Source organism: Melanostigma gelatinosum, assembly GCF_949748355.1.
Source record: "Melanostigma gelatinosum genome assembly, chromosome: 14".
In the NCBI taxonomy this organism is placed as follows: domain Eukaryota; kingdom Metazoa; phylum Chordata; class Actinopteri; order Perciformes; family Zoarcidae; genus Melanostigma; species Melanostigma gelatinosum.
This window is the reverse complement of record NC_136647.1, coordinates 9,811,073-9,829,257: the sequence shown is the minus strand read 5'-3', so window position 1 is coordinate 9,829,257 and position 18,185 is coordinate 9,811,073. Positions and strand designations below refer to the sequence as shown.

The 18,185-nt window shown below is 40.1% G+C and overlaps 2 protein-coding genes across 2 annotated transcripts; one reads left to right on the top strand and one right to left on the bottom strand.

Annotated features, from left to right (window-relative positions):
* Positions 1-946: 946 nt before the first annotated feature.
* Positions 947-2,754, bottom strand: LOC306788416 (uncharacterized protein). The gene is made up of 4 exons (XM_079283950.1): positions 2,655-2,754; positions 1,921-1,978; positions 1,450-1,776; positions 947-1,334 (listed from the first exon to the last, which is right to left on the bottom strand). Exons 2-4 carry the CDS (start codon positions 1,955-1,957, stop codon positions 1,237-1,239), a joined length of 462 nt encoding a protein of 153 aa, XP_079140076.1. The 5' UTR covers positions 1,958-1,978; positions 2,655-2,754; the 3' UTR covers positions 947-1,236.
* A 3,205-nt stretch (positions 2,755-5,959) lies between these two features.
* Positions 5,960-16,019, top strand: nectin1a (nectin cell adhesion molecule 1a; the record flags this gene model as incomplete). The annotated part of the gene is made up of 10 exons (XM_079284091.1): positions 5,960-6,011; positions 11,537-11,649; positions 12,211-12,469; positions 13,123-13,240; positions 13,391-13,572; positions 14,072-14,189; positions 14,565-14,716; positions 14,803-14,935; positions 15,029-15,092; positions 15,708-16,019. The coding sequence occupies 10 exons, from the start codon at positions 5,960-5,962 to the stop codon at positions 16,017-16,019; spliced, it is 1,503 nt and encodes a 500-aa protein (XP_079140217.1).
* Positions 16,020-18,185: the final 2,166 nt, after the last annotated feature.

The window sequence follows — 18,185 nt, the reverse complement described above, 5'->3', positions numbered from 1 at the left end:
AGTTTACCTCAGGGGCTGAGTGGTACCCCGTAGAATAGGCCCCTCTCTCTTGGTTCTTTTTCCCAATCAAGATGTAAAAATGGAGCCGTAGAAAATACTTAAGCTTTAACTTGTTTATTCAAATCGATTCAAAGCATATCTATTTGGATACAAATATAGAGAAAAAATGGTTCACAAACAGTTTGCAACACCCGAATAGAATGAAGCCTACACCAGTGAGCAAAGTGTTGTGCCAAAAGTCCGGAGAAAAGTTACTTTAAAATTTAACACAAGTTAAGATTTGCACCTTCCCTTTCTTCTGCCCGTGCACAAGCCCAAAAAGCCCTTAGCCCTTAGATTACTCTTTTTGATTATGAAATATCCACAAAAGAAGAACACAACAAGCGGAACTAAGAGGCCCCAGACTGATCCTAATCAATCATCTTTGCCAATTGTCTTTGTGTGTGCGTTTTCAAATTACTGGTTGTATTAGAAATTTGACCATTCATGGTGACAATGTGTGTTTGTGTGTGTGTATCAGACTGCACTCAGTGGAGGACACGTGTGCAGCAGGCACACGCGTTAGAGAGCCTCAGGTCCCTGTAGCCTCTTTGTTACTTTTATTTATTTGTTTTTGGTCTGTTTTGTACATTGTTTTCGATATAGTGTTCTTCTAAACCACCGACCGGGGCAGTCCGTCCAGATGAATTCGCAAAAAGTCGCTCCTTCTTACGATTTAAACAAAACAGGGAGAGTAGGGTGAGAGAGATTGAGACAGAGAGAGGTCGTTATACACCTGAAACATCTGAAGATTTGAATCTCCAAATAAATTCCCACAATTGACCTCCCCTCTCAGATCTTATTATTTCCATATGTGTCCCAGTTCTGTCCCACTATTAAAAACACTGAATTCACAACAAATTATTTCTCTATATATCGCATCCCTTTATTGAAAACAAATGCAGCTTACAAAGTAATATTTCCATGACAAGCTACTCTGTGTGTTTATACACATACAGCTGTGTGTGCCGCAGCAGCAAAAAGCACATCTCTAAACTTTTCTGTTGAGTCATCTTCATTCTTTCTGGTCAAAGAAACATTTCAATACTATTTCAGTGCTCTTGGGAGGAAAACAAAAGAAAGAGAGACACGGTGGCAAGCTATTGAAAATGTGGGTGTTTTTGATTGATGTTTGATGTCGACAGATGCGTGGTTAGATATGAGTAAGCCAGCACAAGCTTGCATGTCTTTTTTTTTTTAGCTGTGTGTTTGATAGATGAAGAGCAGAAGACAAACGATCCATGAGCAGGAGCTCTTCAGAAATACGCTCACAGCTGAACACGGGACAAGTTGATCTGCAGAGGAAGAAAAGTGGGGAGCAAACAGTTGTTAAAATCCTCTTTAACGCGTCTCCCACTCACTCATTCTCATGCTCCCCGCCTCAGATCCACACACACGCAATCCACCTACCTCTCTCCACGTCGACTCTGGCAGTCTCCCCAGATATATTGCACATGTAGGTGGTGTTGTGTGGGAGTTTGTCTGTGAAGCCTTTCAGGGTCATTCTGTAACCGTGAGGCTCCAGCTCCTCCACGTCACTTTTGCCTTTGAACTTGCTCTCTGCTGATGAACCGGACACATTGGTGCTAATGAGGAACTCTTTGGTTCCAGAGGACCAAGAGAACTCATAGCTGTTGATCTTGTTGAGCGTGGCCTCGATCCTGCAGTCAACTCTCAGGTCATTGTCGTCTTCAATACACACAGATATCAGATCGCACTTGGCTGGGATCAGCAACACTGGGGCAAATCACAAAAGAGCATAATGGGAAACACAGAGGGGATGAGAGTGTTGAGCGATATATTTAATGTATTATAAACCTTTTTCACAGAAGTGAAAGTCTCCGATTACCAGAGAAGAAATATTAAATAAGTACTTCTCACCTCCCAGCACTCCAAACACAAACAGAGACTTGAGCATGATGGAAAAGCATCCATGCAACTTTGAAAAAAAAGAAGAGAAAAGCAAATTACAAAAACATTTATAAGAAACAAAACGTAAACACTCTGTTGTTAGTTATGAACCATTAAAAACAATGCTTCTCATCCAGCAGCTTGCGCTCTCCAGGCGGTTATTAGGTCAGTCTGGTTGAGGTCATGATATTATTTGCTGTAATCTCATGTATGGAGACAAAAAAAAGGACAAAAAGATACTAATGGAAGCTAATACAGAAATACAAATATTTTGGTCCAGCAAAAATGTCTTTTGGGCAAACACTGTTCAGATGATCTGATCCTTAAATGTCCTTGAGTTGCCTCCAGAACTTGATCTGAGCCCACCTGTGTCCCAATCCAAGGACTGGACGTCATTCAAAGTGAAAGAGGGCACAGATGTTTTCTCTGTCCTGTTTTACTGCTTGCTTCTTATACTATTCCTCACATTTTCCCAATGCCCTTGACACACTTTTGCATTTATCGACATCCAAATTCTAATATTACATAACGAGTTTTTAATGTTAAGTTATGGACTAATGTTTACACATCACTGCACGTGGGTATTTTCTGTCATCATGCCATGTGTACCTAAATGTTCTAGCATATTCCTTGTCTCCTTGATATGACCCTAGCTCTCATATCTATTCCCCGAGCTGCGGCTGAACATCTGTGAGGAGTCTTACCTCCTGTCAGGGCCGGATGATGTAGCAGCTTTTGCCTGCGTGCTCTTGTCCGACTCGGGGATGAACAGCTGATGGCTTCAGTGTGCAGCACTGCAGAGCATCACACTTCTGAGACGAGGTGGGAGCAAAACAGAGAGGTGGAGGGAGCGAGTGGGAGGGACGAGGGCGGACCAGAGAACGCTGATTCGTCTTGCTCCTCTGCAGTGCCTGATGGAGGACAGCGGGAGGGCTGCAAAACTCTGTCAGCATCATCATTTTCACCAACAACATCTTACGACCTCTGGTCCTTTTTACGACCTTTGTCTCATTTCCGGAGCTCCACTCCTGTAACTGATTTCCCCCTGCATCTCCTTCCCTCACCTTTCCACTTTAAAAGCTACTCTTATACATTATAAATACCTTCCACTGGGATTAGAGCGGTTATTGTAACGCGCCCTGTTTAACAATCACACAACTCTCGACTACCTGACATTATTTTTTGAGGAGAATATAAAGAGATATGTAAATGTATTGACATCCCGTTTGCACAGTACAAACATGCATCACTGGGAGAATTTGTGACCTCCTAGAAATTTCTAGCTCTGTCATATGACTCATGTAAAATGGCTCAGTGTTTCCACCCTGAGGCCAATGATAGGAATTGCACAGAGAAAGTGGGATGCAGATTTGCAGCATGCGTCACACGGTGCCAGTGGTAGTTCATTGAGAAGTTCAGCGGTTGCTTTATGTGGAGGAATATGACCAAAATCATTTCACTTTTTTGAAAGTGAGAGAGCTAAACGCTACAAAAAAGTAATGTCTGAATAAAGTGGAACATTTTGTCGGTATTCCTAATATTTATTTACTCCCTCAACATATCCTCATATTGTGGTTCATATGATATCTTAAAAAACAAATTACTCCTTTTTTCATGCATTTTCTAACAAAAGTCCAGCAACACTTTATAATTAGGGCTGCACAATTCATCAAAATGTTATCAATATGGCCTAATGCAATGTTCAAATCGCAGGAGGCAGAATATTTGTTAAAAGCAAAATGTGTGTGAAAATACCATTTCAAATGAAATGTTGTCGAGCTGCAGATATGTCCTGGCCTACACATCACATTCTACAGACTTAAGAAAACATATTTTACGTATTTTCACACCACAATGAATATGTGAATAATTATGTTAAAATTATATTTTTTTCTAATATCACAAATCATGACGAAATGGCGATATCAGTCAAAATAATAGTTAATTTTTTTTGAAATTATTCAGCCCTAGTCGCAGAGCACTGCACCGTCCCCAGAATGCTCTGTGCAGGAGGCAGAAAACATCTGGACAGGTTATTTGTTCTAGAGTATAACGCAGTGGATTGCTCATATTCATGCAATCAGTCTGTGGCCTGAATGACTAACCTACTGAAACCTACACAAAAAGGGAGAACAACTACATTTTTGACTGCATGAGATGAACGTATTATGTTAGTAATGAAAGCGTAATAATCCTTCCCTCGACAAACAACTAAATTATTCAGTTTATTATGAAGAATATTGTGTGGCGTACTATAACAGCATTGCCTCCTCTGATCCCCAGTGATATCACAACCATGGTTCATATGAATTATGCTCATATACATGCATCTATTTTGCATTTGCAACATGTTTGTGTGGAAAATGAATGCTGCCCTGAACACATTTCTCTGTAGCTTATCAGACAGACGTGTCATGGACTATATCACCTTCTTCATCTGCAGGTGCATTCAGACAAAGCCTCAGACTCTTCCCTCCTTCCCCCACTGCGTTCCACAAATGCAGTTTCCCTTTTTATTTCACGCCTGCCCACAGTGTTCGCCTCCTCTTCAAATCCCCTAACCCATGGACATGCAGGCTATAGGATCTCACCATTTTGCAACAATGTCATTTCACTGGTGTTTTTCAGTGTATATGAATGTCAAACTCTTACAGTATTCTCACTTAATGTTGTCTTTGCATGCAAATTGTTCAATGCATGTCAGTTTGTAAACAATGTTGCTGGATATCTCATACATATGAAATGGGTGTATATGCTATACACCCATTTCTCCATAGGCCACAATTGTCAGTTCTAGCATTCGTATTTATTGATTTCTCCATCCATCCATTTATTATCTATAGAGCCAGGGAGGTCTCAAGGAGAAAAAATATATAATTTGTGGGGACAATTTTATGATTTGTGCTCTTAGATTATTAATCAGTGACATTTGGTAATTTATCACCTTCTAGTTATTATTCTTCATCCATGTAAACGCTCATTAGGATTGCTTGGATTCAACATGTTTTTATTCTGATTTGGGGCTGAGATATATACTGTAATTTGGGTATTGGCGGTTAGACACAATGTTGTGTTATTTTGAGATCCCTTAAACATATTTTAAAGGATAGCCTCCTGACTATTTCACATGCAACAGTTCATTAAACTCAGGGATGTGGAGAGCTTCATAAATGTCTTCTTAAGCCTTATTCACACAGGACTATATTACCTGGGGACCTCTAGTCATCCATAATATTTGCAAATTCAGGGGGCTCATCAGCATGGAGACTCATTCACACTTGGCTTTGTGAGTATATAAACATAAGAAGGCATATATAATAGAATAGAATAACATTTGTAATATTAAATAGTATAATAGTTAGTCATTTCATAATATCTTCCAGGTCGGAGTCAAAGATGGGATGGTGGGAGGGTCAATGGTGGGAGGTAGCACCAGTTCAACACCACGGTGTTGGTGTTGGTGGTGGTGGTGGGGGGGGGGGGGGGGTCTACAGTCACTGGGACCTAACTCATGTATCTACGTCCCTGTCTGGGCCTCTAATTGCATCTATTGACTGTGTTCATTTTAAATAGACTAAATGCGCCTCCCCACCCTCCTCCATGCACACTACACGGCCGGCGGTTTGCGCAACTCAGCCCTCACACAGTGAAGGATAGCTGTCGGTCGGGACTGGGGGAAGGCTATCTCCGAAATAATCTGCCCGCGTTAAGCTGCTGTTATCCCCGCGGAGCTTCAGCCAGACAGACTGCTGCTTCATTAGGGAAGTCGGCATTAGAGTGTGAGAAAGAAAAAGTGACACTGGGTGTGTGGACTTAGGTTTGAGAGATATTTGTTTGTGAATTAGAGGAGCGTGTGCTTGTCGCATACATGGAGACCTGACTGGACTCCTGACAGACAGACCTGAAGCCGAACCTGCTGCCGTGCGCTCAGTCCGGGAGGCAGGAGGCGTAAAACAAGTGCACATTGGGAATTTAACCACAGCGAGAAGCTGGCAACGGTGGTCTGGGCATGGACAGCACTGGATTTTGGGTATTCCTGATAACGACTTGTGTTATTCCAGGTAGGCTGCTCTGCTTTTCTCAACACCTGTTAAATGATTGTGATGTGATGTGTGAATCCAGGTGAAAAGACATGATTGATGTATCTGCATCCAATCTCAACCAATCACAAAGAAGGAGTTGACGTTACACTCAGCGAAGAGATCGATCAATTAATAGTAGAAGTCAGAGCATAATAGTTATAAAAACATAATTGTTGTAGTTTAAATTGGTGGTTGCTTCACAACCCTCTGTAACCTGGCATGGCAGTTATATTGTATTATTTAGATTTAGGCTTTTATTTTGATAAAATATTTTTTATTATATGAATATACAGTGTTAATGGTATCTTATGTCCATTTTACATTAGTGTTACATACATTGCACAATACACAAGTATTCATACCTTTTTCATTTAAGTACAGTTGGCTGAAGTAACAAGGTCGCCACTTTCTGATTAGCAACTCTTAATAAATGGTGTATGTGTGTTGTAATTGATGAATTAATTAATGATTCACATCAATTAACAATAATTTACTGTTGTTTAATAAATCTCTTGCACACCATTAATAACAAAAACCTTTGTGTTGCCAAGTTATGATGTCTGTAACTTTATAACTCAAGATCTTATCATAACAACTGATCTGAAGTATAAATGAATGATTGATGAATAACACCTAAAAGCTATTAGCTACAATTTATAAACCCCATATAAGGTGCCTGATGATTTTTTCGTGATTTTTAAAGTTAAGTACATTTTTTCATTATACTGTACAGGAGGTTCATTCATTTCCATGTCAGCATCTCACAACCCATTTTGCTTAGTTCAGTGTTCTAGTTTGAGGAGCGTTCATACCCAAATTATTGAATCTCTGAAACTATATGACTTTTACTCCCAATCAGTGCAGAAGTCAAAGCAGGCTCTTGCATTTTTCAGTGAGTCCTACACAGTTGTCAAAGTAAACTCGCCTTCAGCAGGTGCACTGGCGTAATCACACTAAGATGTGGCCGCCCCTGCAGATGGCATCCCCTCATCTTACAGTGTTATGTGTGCGTGTCTGTGTTTGAATGACTGTAACTCTTGCCTCATTGCAACAGGTGTAGCTGTGTAATCACACTAAGCAGGGGTGGGGGGGGGGGGGCACGCATGCACCATCAGACTTGTGTCTGTGTAATAAAAGTGGGGTGATGGTATACATATTACGTCATGACAAAAGCGATTGTGGCAGCATACGGATGTGTTTAGCGGCTGTGACATCTGCTGTGATTGCTATTTTCACTCAGTCAGTTGTAAACCCCCCCCCCCCCCCCCCCCCCGCCTGTGCTAAAGTTGAGCAGTGATTTGCTGGTGAGCATACATGTGTGTATGTGTTATTTCTGAGTGTGAGGCCATGCCATGTGTGGGATTGCCATGTTGAAGGACAGAGCAGTGGATTAGAGCTACACAGGGAGCAGGAAGGGTATAACAACATGATCGCTGCCAAGTCCCAGCCGTCTGAGTGCCGCTGTGGCGTGTCCGTCTTCTCCTGGCTGGTGCAGACTCAGAGTCTGTCAGTGAGTGCCCCAGCAGGTAGATGCGAGTGCTGTCGCAGGCAATCAGTGACATGTTTCCACATATAAATTTGCAGTCTTCCACTGCAAAAAAAACAGTGAGACTGACAGACAGGCATCCTCATGAATCTTTGGATAATCCACTGTCTGCAGCTGGAACACACAGACACTATTCCACAAAAATAATCCAGCACAAGCACATAGCCCTTCTGTACTCTTCCTCTTTTGTTTGACTCTTCTTTGTGCACCCCCCCTCTCCAGATTTAGCCCATTTAAAGTCTCTCTGCTCCCTTTATTGTCTCTCAATCAGTTGATCTTCATCCACAGACATTTTGTTTATTTTGTTTATTTCTCTCCATCGCCTCTCTCTCTCTCTCGGGTTTTTATTCTCCTCTCATGTCCCAAAACAGATGCAGCAGCAACAGGTGCTTGGTTGGTACTTTGATATTCTTAAATAATTTCAGATTTAAATTTCCGTGTTTGGCTGAAGAATATGTTTAAAAAGCCTTAAATCAGTCTAAAGTCTGTGGCTGCTAATTAAGGGATAATTTTGACTAAAAGCCTGCAAACTAACAACTTTCCCATCAGCCTCAGGTGTGAGTGCTAATGAGCAAACTACAGTGAACGTAGTTTGCTTACTTAACATCAGCATGTTAGCATTGTCAGTAGAAGCATGTTGGCATTAGTTTTAGTTTCATTCAGAGTTGTTAAGGTGCCATTTAGGTAGTTTACAGGGTAAACTCTTTTATCTATATATGTATCAGTGGCCACAACGCTTTCCTGCTTAAATAGAAGTTAAATAAAACAATTATCATATCTTTTTTTATAGGTGCATCTGTAAACTCACCATCCACTGTCTCTCTGTTGAACTCTCACACATACAAGAAAAGGTTAAAATGGCTCGTCATGTCATGAGAATGATGAAGAAAGATGGAGGATGTCCACTCAGGATATGAACAAAAAGCCCAGCACCACGTTGTGATGCTCTTGCTGTTTTTGTATGGTGTGAAACAACAATGCTATTGTTTTGCTATACGTTCCCATGGTCATCTCTTGCCAGTGTGCTGCTGTTTATAGTTTATTGTCTTGAGGGCTGAGGTCATTTCCCATCGTCTAAACAATAGAAGAATGGCAATGGACACAGCGGAAAAGAGGAAGGTGGGAGAGATGTGGGACCAACGAGATGTGAAAGGGTGTGTGTCTTTGTGTCAGAGAGGTTCGCTCCATGTGTGTTCTCTTCTCACCTGAAGCCCTTTAATCAGCTCAGGACCATGAGCTCTGTAGGGGGGACTCTCAGTGGGATACATGTATGTGTGTGTTTGTGTATTAAATATACGATTAAGACAAATCAGACACAAGTGAAAGGAGTTTTTCCAACCTGATACAAAACGGTACTGGTAGAAATTACGGACTGACTTGTGGTTTATCTGTGTTTACTGAGCATGCTTTTATGTTTCCTCGTATTGTCTGTGGATAGAAGGTGGAGGATGGGCCGTTAATACCAATCTCAAGACAATCTAATGATAACATGCAGGTTTTGTTAATGTTGGACTGAGACAGGCTGATTCCAGTCTCTGTGCTAAACTAAGCTAACAGACGCTGTCTGTAACTTCAAATATACCGTTCATACGTCTTTTCAGAATTTTTACCAAAATGTGAAACTATTCCTTTCATAGATATCCTAATACATTTCATCCATCTCTTGTTTTAGTAACGGCAGTTTGAAAGATTGCTAATCAGCAAATTGCAAACAAATTGCAAAAAAAAGACTGTAATGTAAAATTGAGAATGTTGCAGATTCCTACTTTAATAAACGGCTCACAGACACATCCTCGAAACAGCAAATCTTCTCTCAGTTCAATTCAAAAATTGAACTTGATTCACATTAAGTATTTATGAAGTATTGTGGCAAAGTCAGAATCATACATTAACAACAGACTCCTATGAAACATTTCGTTATTATTAGAAAAACATCTTTTAAATGACAATGTATGACGATGTAATACAGATGAGAAGGTTAAGAAAGGTCTTTCTCAAAGGCAAGACATAAATAAACATATTTATCAGGAACGAAAATTATTTCCACAAAAACATTTTGTAATCGTGAGCTGTCCATATGTATCGCAGCGAATGGACGATGATGCCGATGCACTTAAATATCCTAAATGCTGTAATCTACTCACACTGCTGGCCTTCTACCCTCCCAACGACCCACACAAACACACACACTGATTTATAAAAGTGAACCCCAGCTCTGATACAAAACTATTAAACGTATTCATAAAAAAGAAAAAACGAGGCTCAGATTGTACTTCACATCATGTGACGTCATCTTTTTGATGAATGATGTCAGCAGCGCAGATGGGTCCTGAGAGGTTTATCTGTACTTCTAAGCTTTAGCGTGCATGTTTGCATGCATACAACTTGCACAAATGTTGAGTTTACCAAAGACGATTTTGCATATAAAATGCTTTTTGTACAGATTCACATTATAAGACGAGCCTAAACTAATCTATTAAAGTGGAGAATTAATACATTTTTTAATCATCTTAATCGAGTTGAGGCTTTGTTTTCGTGTTTTCGTCTTTCAGGTGATGGCACTGACATGCTCTGCCTTTTCTCCGCAAATCTGTGCATGTTGTGTTTAAAAAAACAATTTAGAATAAATGTCATAATAAAGCCTTCCATCAGTTGAATTTGAAATTCTTTCTTGAATACTGGATGTTTTTGATCTACTGCCTCTGTGAAAGAGACGAGAACTTTGATGGGCCGATCACAATATCCCTCCATTGACAACATGGAAATAATTGGATTACATGATGAACCGTGAACTGTAGTGCCTCGATGTATCTGCTTCTTTAAAAATACAATATTTCAAATGTAAAAATTACCGCTGGGTATAGGGTTACACTCACACTGTCTAATCCAGCTCTGTGTTCATGTAGTAACATTTCCAGTCCGGTTAAAAGTGACCAGCTGACTGAGCTCTCGCCATAGTACTTTACAGTAACGTCAGAAATGGCTGTTTCAATCATGACATTTATTGTGTCATTGTTTGTATATTTGCGACCCATTGTCTTTCATTCCCTGTTGCGTGACTCCAATAAGATGCTAAATATATCTTGGGAGGCAAAAAAAAGTCACATGATCATCTTGTTTGTGAAGGTAATGTGTGCGTTTGTTATAGACAGGTGAAGTACCTTCCATTCGATGTTCTTCATAGGACATTATTTTGGAAAAAATACGTACAGTCGTCAACGACGATAAGCACACGTGTGTTTTACCCCGTTTGAATTGTGCCACGAAATAAATATGACGTTTGTCAATTTAAAAGTGTTTCGTGATAAAAAAAAGTGAGCAATGACAAAGACATGTTGACTGTAAAATGTTTGATATTTTAATGAAAGATGGCTAGTGATTGAGATACAATGATGGACATTTAGAATGAAAGGTTTCTGTGTGCCTGTGGGTGTGGGGGTGTTTAATCATAGATGTATGAGAATGAGAGCAGCCATTTTTCTGAGTTGTTTGGTTCAATGTACCATCACTGCTCTTCATCCTGCACCATGAATAACAGTACATGTATTCTTCATGAAGCTATCGGATTAAACACAATGTTACTTACAGTTTACACGAGGAAACACATGTGACTCATGCACGTTGAACAAGTGGGTGTACATGCTGTGGATTTGTTGAAGGGGATCAGTAAGTCAGTGAACAGTAGCCAAACAAATCGTGCTTAGTTATACCTCACTCTAATCCACGACCTTTGACCTCAATTCACCTCTCACGCTGCTGAAATCGATCACTTTTGACAGCTCACCTCGCTCTATCAGCTCAACATGCTGTGCTGACTATGAACAGTGTCTTAGACCACGCATGTCTGATGCTGCCAACATGCGTGTATTTGCGTGTGTGTTTGTTTGTGCGACGAGCGTCTACCCAGCATGAGTGAAAGCATTTTTGAATGTCTTTACCTCTTGTGTTTCTCCTTCAGGAATAAATGGGCAGACTGTTGAAATGGATGATGGGAGGTGGGGGTATGTCGGCTCAAAGGTGGATCTCCGCTGTCGGTTCATCAACAGCTTCCCGCCTGTCAAAATCTCTCAGGTATTCAGCAACCCAAACCCGAAGCCCCCTAAATGTGACTTAAATAATGTACAGCCTATTTCAGTGCATATAAACATGTTGTGCCTTCATCTTAAATACAAATCTGACCGTCTCTCTGAACAGAGACCACATTCAAAAGCATCAGATGAGTCACATGAAAGAAAGTTTTTCTTCTAGAATCAATTTTATAATCAATTCCAGCAGTTTTGCCTGTTTTAGCCAATTAACAATATTTATTACTACTTGGTTTGATTTCCAATGATTTCTAGCTGTCGAGGAAGTAATTATAATTTCAGTGAGGCATTAAAATAAGGAAGAGTCCCTTTTCTGAACTGCATTACTGCTTCACAATGACAAACGCAAGTTTGATATTCATCTGTGTGGTCAGATAAAAGAAAGTGGTTTGTCTTTGAAAATGGCCCTTAAAATAAATGTTCATATGCAATATGCAATGTAGTTAATTGGCTAAGACCACGAACAGTTCCAGATGTCTGTGGTTCATATCAGACACACTTCCCTCATCATGCACTTCTTCCAATTCATCCATTCTTCTTTCTCAAGGTAACATGGCAGAAGCTGGTGAACGGCAGTAAGCAGAACGTGGCAATCGCCAATCCCTCCCTGGGTGTGTCCGTGGCCCCGCCATACAGGGGCCGTGTCACCTTCAAGAATGTAGCAGTGAAGCGGCGAACTCCGACTCTGGAAGACACCACCATCACCTTCTCCTCGCTCCGCCTCTCCGACGAGTGCACTTACATCTGTGAATACACCACGTTCCCCGCAGGGAACCGAGAAAACACTGTAAACCTGACTGTCTACGGTAAGACGGGTTTGTTGGTTATGTGATTCTGAAGTAAAATACAGGGGGGTTGTCCTTCTCACAAATGACGGAGGACGTTAAACGTGCCATTACAGTTGACTTAACATTCAAGAAATAACGTTTTCATTTGTGAGTTTTAGTTTGGAGAAAATAGTTTTTTCATGCTTGTTGGCAGTTTTTTGAAGATATTTTTTTCAGAGTGCCAATTAAATGAACTGAGTCCTTCTCATTTAACTCTCGGCAAATATAGCAAATAAGCTTATTTCCAAAAATGTCTAAGTATCTCATTTAATGTTTTGAATGACACTTCATCACTTTAGTAATGTTTTAATTTAAGGAGCTACTTCAGGATTTATTTTTTTTATCAAACAACTGCTGTTTCTCAGGTCAAGAATACACTTTCACACTTTTAAAATTGCCTAAATGTTGTGATTGTCATGACTTTATACTTGACCTTATACTAAAATTGTGTGTGCAAATGGATTTTTTAAAATGTTTCGCGGAGGGGTTGTTGACTGCTGTTCATTTTTACTGTAGAATCAAAGTGAAAGCTTTTAACTGTCACCACCTCGTACAGCTGTTGTGAGTTAAACATTATGCTGCCATCATGCTCAGAAAACATAAATGTTTGTTTTTTATTTTCATTCCCCCAGTTCGGCCAACAACTCAGATGAGTCTGTCCACACCGACGCTGGTGGCTCGTTCATCCAATCTGAAAACACCGGTGGCCACCTGCGTCTCTGCCAACGGAAAACCAGCCGGTACCATCAGGTGCGTGTGTGTGCTTTAGTGGAAGAAGTCTTTTCTCTCTTGAATTCACCCTCCCTTTATGGAGTTTTACTACAGCATGCGTACTAAGCTGCCTTAGCTGTTTAAACCCCACTACAAAGCAGCCTACATCGATGTATCTCTGTGTCCTAGATGGGAGACGAGGGTGCCAGGAGAAGTGACCACTCGAGAGTACAGGAACTCAGACGGGACGTTCACTGTTCAGAGTGACTATGTTTCGGTGCCCAGCAGAGAAACACACAAGGAGACGCTCACCTGCGTCACCTCCTACAACGAGGAGGTCTTCACTGACAGTGTCACCCTCGACATTCAGTGTAAGTCTTTTTTTTTCACACAAAACAATTGGCTTTTTTCTTTAATTTGTTCTTGAAAAAAGTCAGAAGAAAAGTCAGATTCATGACATGTTCGCAAACATTGTTTGTACCTGTGTTCTTATGATGAAGGATCCCATCGTCCTCGTAAATTGAAAGCACATGCCAGTTGAAACAAAAGTCTTAAAGAGGGTGGAACACCGGACTACAAATGTAAAAGAAAAACTACAATAGTTCAGAAGTGGAGGTACTTCTGAAGGAAGTAAATACCAGAACGACCGCGAACAATCCTATGCTTGATGAATTCGGGTTCACAATGATGAGTCGACATAAAAAAATCTAAATGTAAAGAACCAATTATTTTGCACAAACATGTCAGCACTCAAATGTGCACTCAGTAGATTTTAAGAAGACATTTCTTCCAAAAAACGGTTGGTGAATGAGGCCTATAACTTGATATGTAAAATACTAACACTCTGTTATTCGTATATGTTGGTACCAGATGAGCCAGATGTTTCAGTGGATGGGTTTGATGGAAACTGGTACCTGAACCGAGAGAACGTCCAGCTGAGCTGCCAAGCTGATGCCAACCCAGCCGTCTCTCTGTATCAGTGGAGACTGTGAGTACAACTTTGTGTTTCACTCAAATTTAAGGACAAGAAAATATATAATAGGAGTTTGTCCTTTCCAGCAACTTTTGTTTGCTATTTCTTAAGCAAGAATCTACTTTGTGTTTCTTTGCCCATACAATGCCCCATACAAATAAACCAGCAAACAACACACCTGCTTGCCATTGTTTGTTTTAACTTCAAATTGTATTTGTGTTTTGCCTCTATCACTGAATTGTTTGCAGTAAACTCCTAGACATCTGTGATATGGTTGGCTTCCTGCACACACAAAGAGTACAAAAAGTTATATACATGCACCAAATGTTTCACTACTTGTGTGAACTTCTTGATTCTGAACTTGAGCTTTATTTTCTGTATGTTCTGCAGGATTAATGGCTCCATACCAAGCAATGCTGACATCCGAGACAACGTCCTGACCCTTAAAGGGCCGGTCACGTATGACATGCAGGGCACCTATGTGTGTGATGCAACCAACAGCATCGGGACACGGTCGGGCTCTCTGGAGGTCAACATTATAGGTATGTTTACCTGCAGTCTGTACCCGCAAAGCTACTGTAAACAAGGAATGTGTTTGTTTGAAATCCCGCGTGTGTTTTCTCTGTAGAAAAGCCTCTACCGCAGATCGCAACTGGTGATGTCATCAGCGTAATCGCCTTATTACTGGCTGCTGGAGTTCTCATGGGCATTACTATCACCGTCCTGGTGCTCAAAATAAGAAGTAGAAAAGGCAACTCCTCGTACGTAAACAGTCCGTTTTATCTCCATCGTCACAACAGGCTTTGCATCCTCTGTTACATCCTCATCGTCTGACTTTTATTCTCTTTGATCAGAAATGACTCTCCGTCCAGAAAACCGTCGCAGCCGATAAGGAAAAGACCAGCAGATGATATCCAGGTAATCTATTGGTTTTGTTTGTACTTAAATTATCACATTTTCAAAGAGTTACCAGTGTGACAAAGTGAATAATTTATCCTCCTCACATCTTGTAAAATTGAGGTGGGTATTTTTCTTTGGCAGATCCACACTAAATTGCAATGTTGTGTAATAACTAATAAATAAATAATGAATGCTACTACTGGCTGGCTGAGGCGGTCTAGGCCTCAGTGCAGTCATTGATAACTGATGATAATAAAACATAATGCTACTCTTCAACAGGAAAACAACAGTATCTTTCCATCTAAATTGTATTTAATTTGTTCCTCACGGTCCTGTGTATTGATGAATATTTCATTTCACATTCACTGACGCAGATCGGTCACCTGTCAAACAATCACTGTGGACATAGTGAGTCCACTCACAAAAACATGATGTCATCCATAGAAACCAGACTGACCACCCCTCTCTATGTTCCTTAATTAAAGTTAGTTTTAGCAGCTTTGTGAACAGCTCCTAAGCTCTGAAGATCCTTTGTGAATACGGTTCGTATATATCTAGTGTTGTGTCCTACTATGTTTGGTAATATTAATACATCTTATACATCTTGAATGTGTGTCTCTCATTTCTCCGCAGCACTCAGGTCGGTTTTATGAAGAGCTTCCAAACACGGCAGACTATGTGAGCTACAGACTGGCCTGCAACAAGGAGGACTACCCAGATCCCTACTCCCCTCCCATCAAGCCTCAGCTCTCATTTCTGCCCAAACAACCCCACCACTCCTCACTACCAACCACTGCAACCAGCAGCGGCACCAACACGCCAAAAACCACCTTGTCTCCTCCTCTACACACCACTGCCATCTTTAAATACCCCTCGGTACCAGGTCTGTCTTCTCCTCCCCCGGGAGTGGCGGCGTACACTTTTCCCAAAGAGCAGTACGTCTGAACCAACACTTTTGAAACAAACTCAAACATCCCAAGCGATTTCAGATGAAACGACCAACTAAAAACTGTTTCCTAAGAGGAGGCTGGGAACATGAGGTGAACCCTGGACGGCTCCGGAGGTCAAAGGACAAATTCCGCTTTTGTTGTTGAACTTGGAATGAAGTCCAATTTTTTTTAAACATTTTCTCATTTGGCTGGTCTTTTTGTGTTATCTGTTCTTTGAAAAGGGAACATTGTGAACCATGTTTCAGATGTTTAGGATCGATGGAGGTCAAGTTTAATATTATTTGACTGTCATCGGAAAAAAGGATATTGCATGGATGTATTACATTTGATTGGAAAATACTCCAAACTAAATGGATAAGATTATCTCTTGATGTCTGATGTGGTTGAGCCTTTATTTAATCCTCTATTGTATCGTTTTGTAAGAAAGAAACCAAACAAAAAACTGTATAATTTCCTACTTTCTCTCGAATACCAATTCTTTCTCCTGCGTCGTACACACTGAAAAACCTTTTTCCTGAGGTACAGCAGAACTCACCTTTTGGTTTTACCTCCTGTTAATACTTTTGCTGTGCTTGTATTTTTGTATCGTTTATGTTTTTCTGGTAAAAGATACAAATCAAAAAACATTTTTATTTACTAAAGACATTTTGTTGAAATTGATGTTTTTATTTGTGGTATTTGTGGATTTTAGTATTCATTGACACTGGTTGTTGGATGAGCCTTGCATTTTTTAGCATTTCAATAAAAATGATCAAGTAAACTTGCATCAACAGTGATTTAAAACTACAAAACAATACAACCCTTCTTCTCTTTCTTTACTCTAAAAGAGCATTTGTTTTCTTAGGGTCCGCATAAAGATGTTCTCTATGAAACATTCACGAACAATTATAACTGTCGACTGGACATTTCTTCCTCAGAAATGTTTTAGAGTAATGCTGTTGGTCATTTCATCAGAGGCATTTGATGGGTTTCCATGGACCGTTTTCATTTATCTTGTGCCAATTAGCAAATGTTAGCATGCTTATGCACATTTAACCAAAGTGGTGAATATGTTTAACATTATAGGCCTACCTGCTAAATCAGGGGTCTCAAACTCCCGGTCCGCGGGCCGAATCCGGCCCGCCACGTCATTTTATGTGGCCCGCGAATCCGCCAGCAAAAAAAAAAAAAGTTTTACTTTTTTTTTTTCTTTTTTTCTTTTTTTAAAGTTGGACTTGATAATAAAAATATCCCCATCGTCGAAATTATGAGATAGAAAGTCATAACTACAATAGAAAGTACAAATTATGAAATAGAAAGTCAAAATGATGAGATACTTAAACAGTCATAGAAGCAGCTCTTTTGCTGGTTACTGTATATTTGACATGTAAATGTATGCAAGTACATTGAAGACTACTTTAAACGTGTTTTGCTCGCATGTGTTTTGCAAACGCACCCTTGAAAGGATTTTAAGCTTTGAACAAAGTTAGTGTAATAACTTGTGTTTCATATTTGTCTTTGATATTTTCTTTAATAGTTTGATCTTTGATAGAAGAATGTGGGTTTCTTAACCCTAAATTAAAAGGATTTAAGTTATAACAGAAATGTGCTTAAATATATTTGTATATACAATATTTTAACACTTGAATAAACAATAATCAAATGCAGAGACTTATTTAACAATATGTTACGAGTAGTTACATTTACAACCGGCCCTTTGTGGGCGACCATGATGCTGATGTGGCCCGGAGTGAAAATGAGTTTGAGACCTCTGTGCTAAATGTTAGCATCGTCACTGCAAGTATGTCAGCATGCTAACGTTAGCAGTTAAGAGCTGCTAGTATGACTGGAGACTCTCAGCATTGTTGCATTAATTATTCAGGATTATAGTTAACATTTTGTTTGCAAGCAAAAAACTGTAATTCTATTACATATAATCTGCTACTCCCTGACCTACTCATTGGGTCACACCACACAGTTCAACTGCTGTTTCATGGATTTTAATAACCATCACTGTACGCTGCCTGAAGCGATGCAGCCTGGATCATCCTACTTCTCATTTGACTTCTCATGGTTACAGCTTAAATGAAGCGCAAACAAACTGATAAGACAGAAACTGTTGCAGTTTACTTTTTAATACACATTTGGTTGCGCAAGGTGATCGAAAGTAATACAAGTTACA

Excerpts from the sequence above, each read along its gene's own strand:
- LOC306788416 (XM_079283950.1), bottom strand. The coding sequence starts at position 1,957 with ATGCTCAAGTCTCTGTTTGTGTTTGGAGTGCTGGGAG. Across the intron at positions 1,777-1,920 it reads TGTGTTTGGAGTGCTGGGAG|TGTTGCTGATCCCAGCCAAG; the intron begins GTGAGAAGTACT and ends GATTTGCCCCAG. Across the intron at positions 1,335-1,449 it reads CAGAGTCGACGTGGAGAGAG|ATCAACTTGTCCCGTGTTCA; the intron begins GTAGGTGGATTG and ends CTTCCTCTGCAG.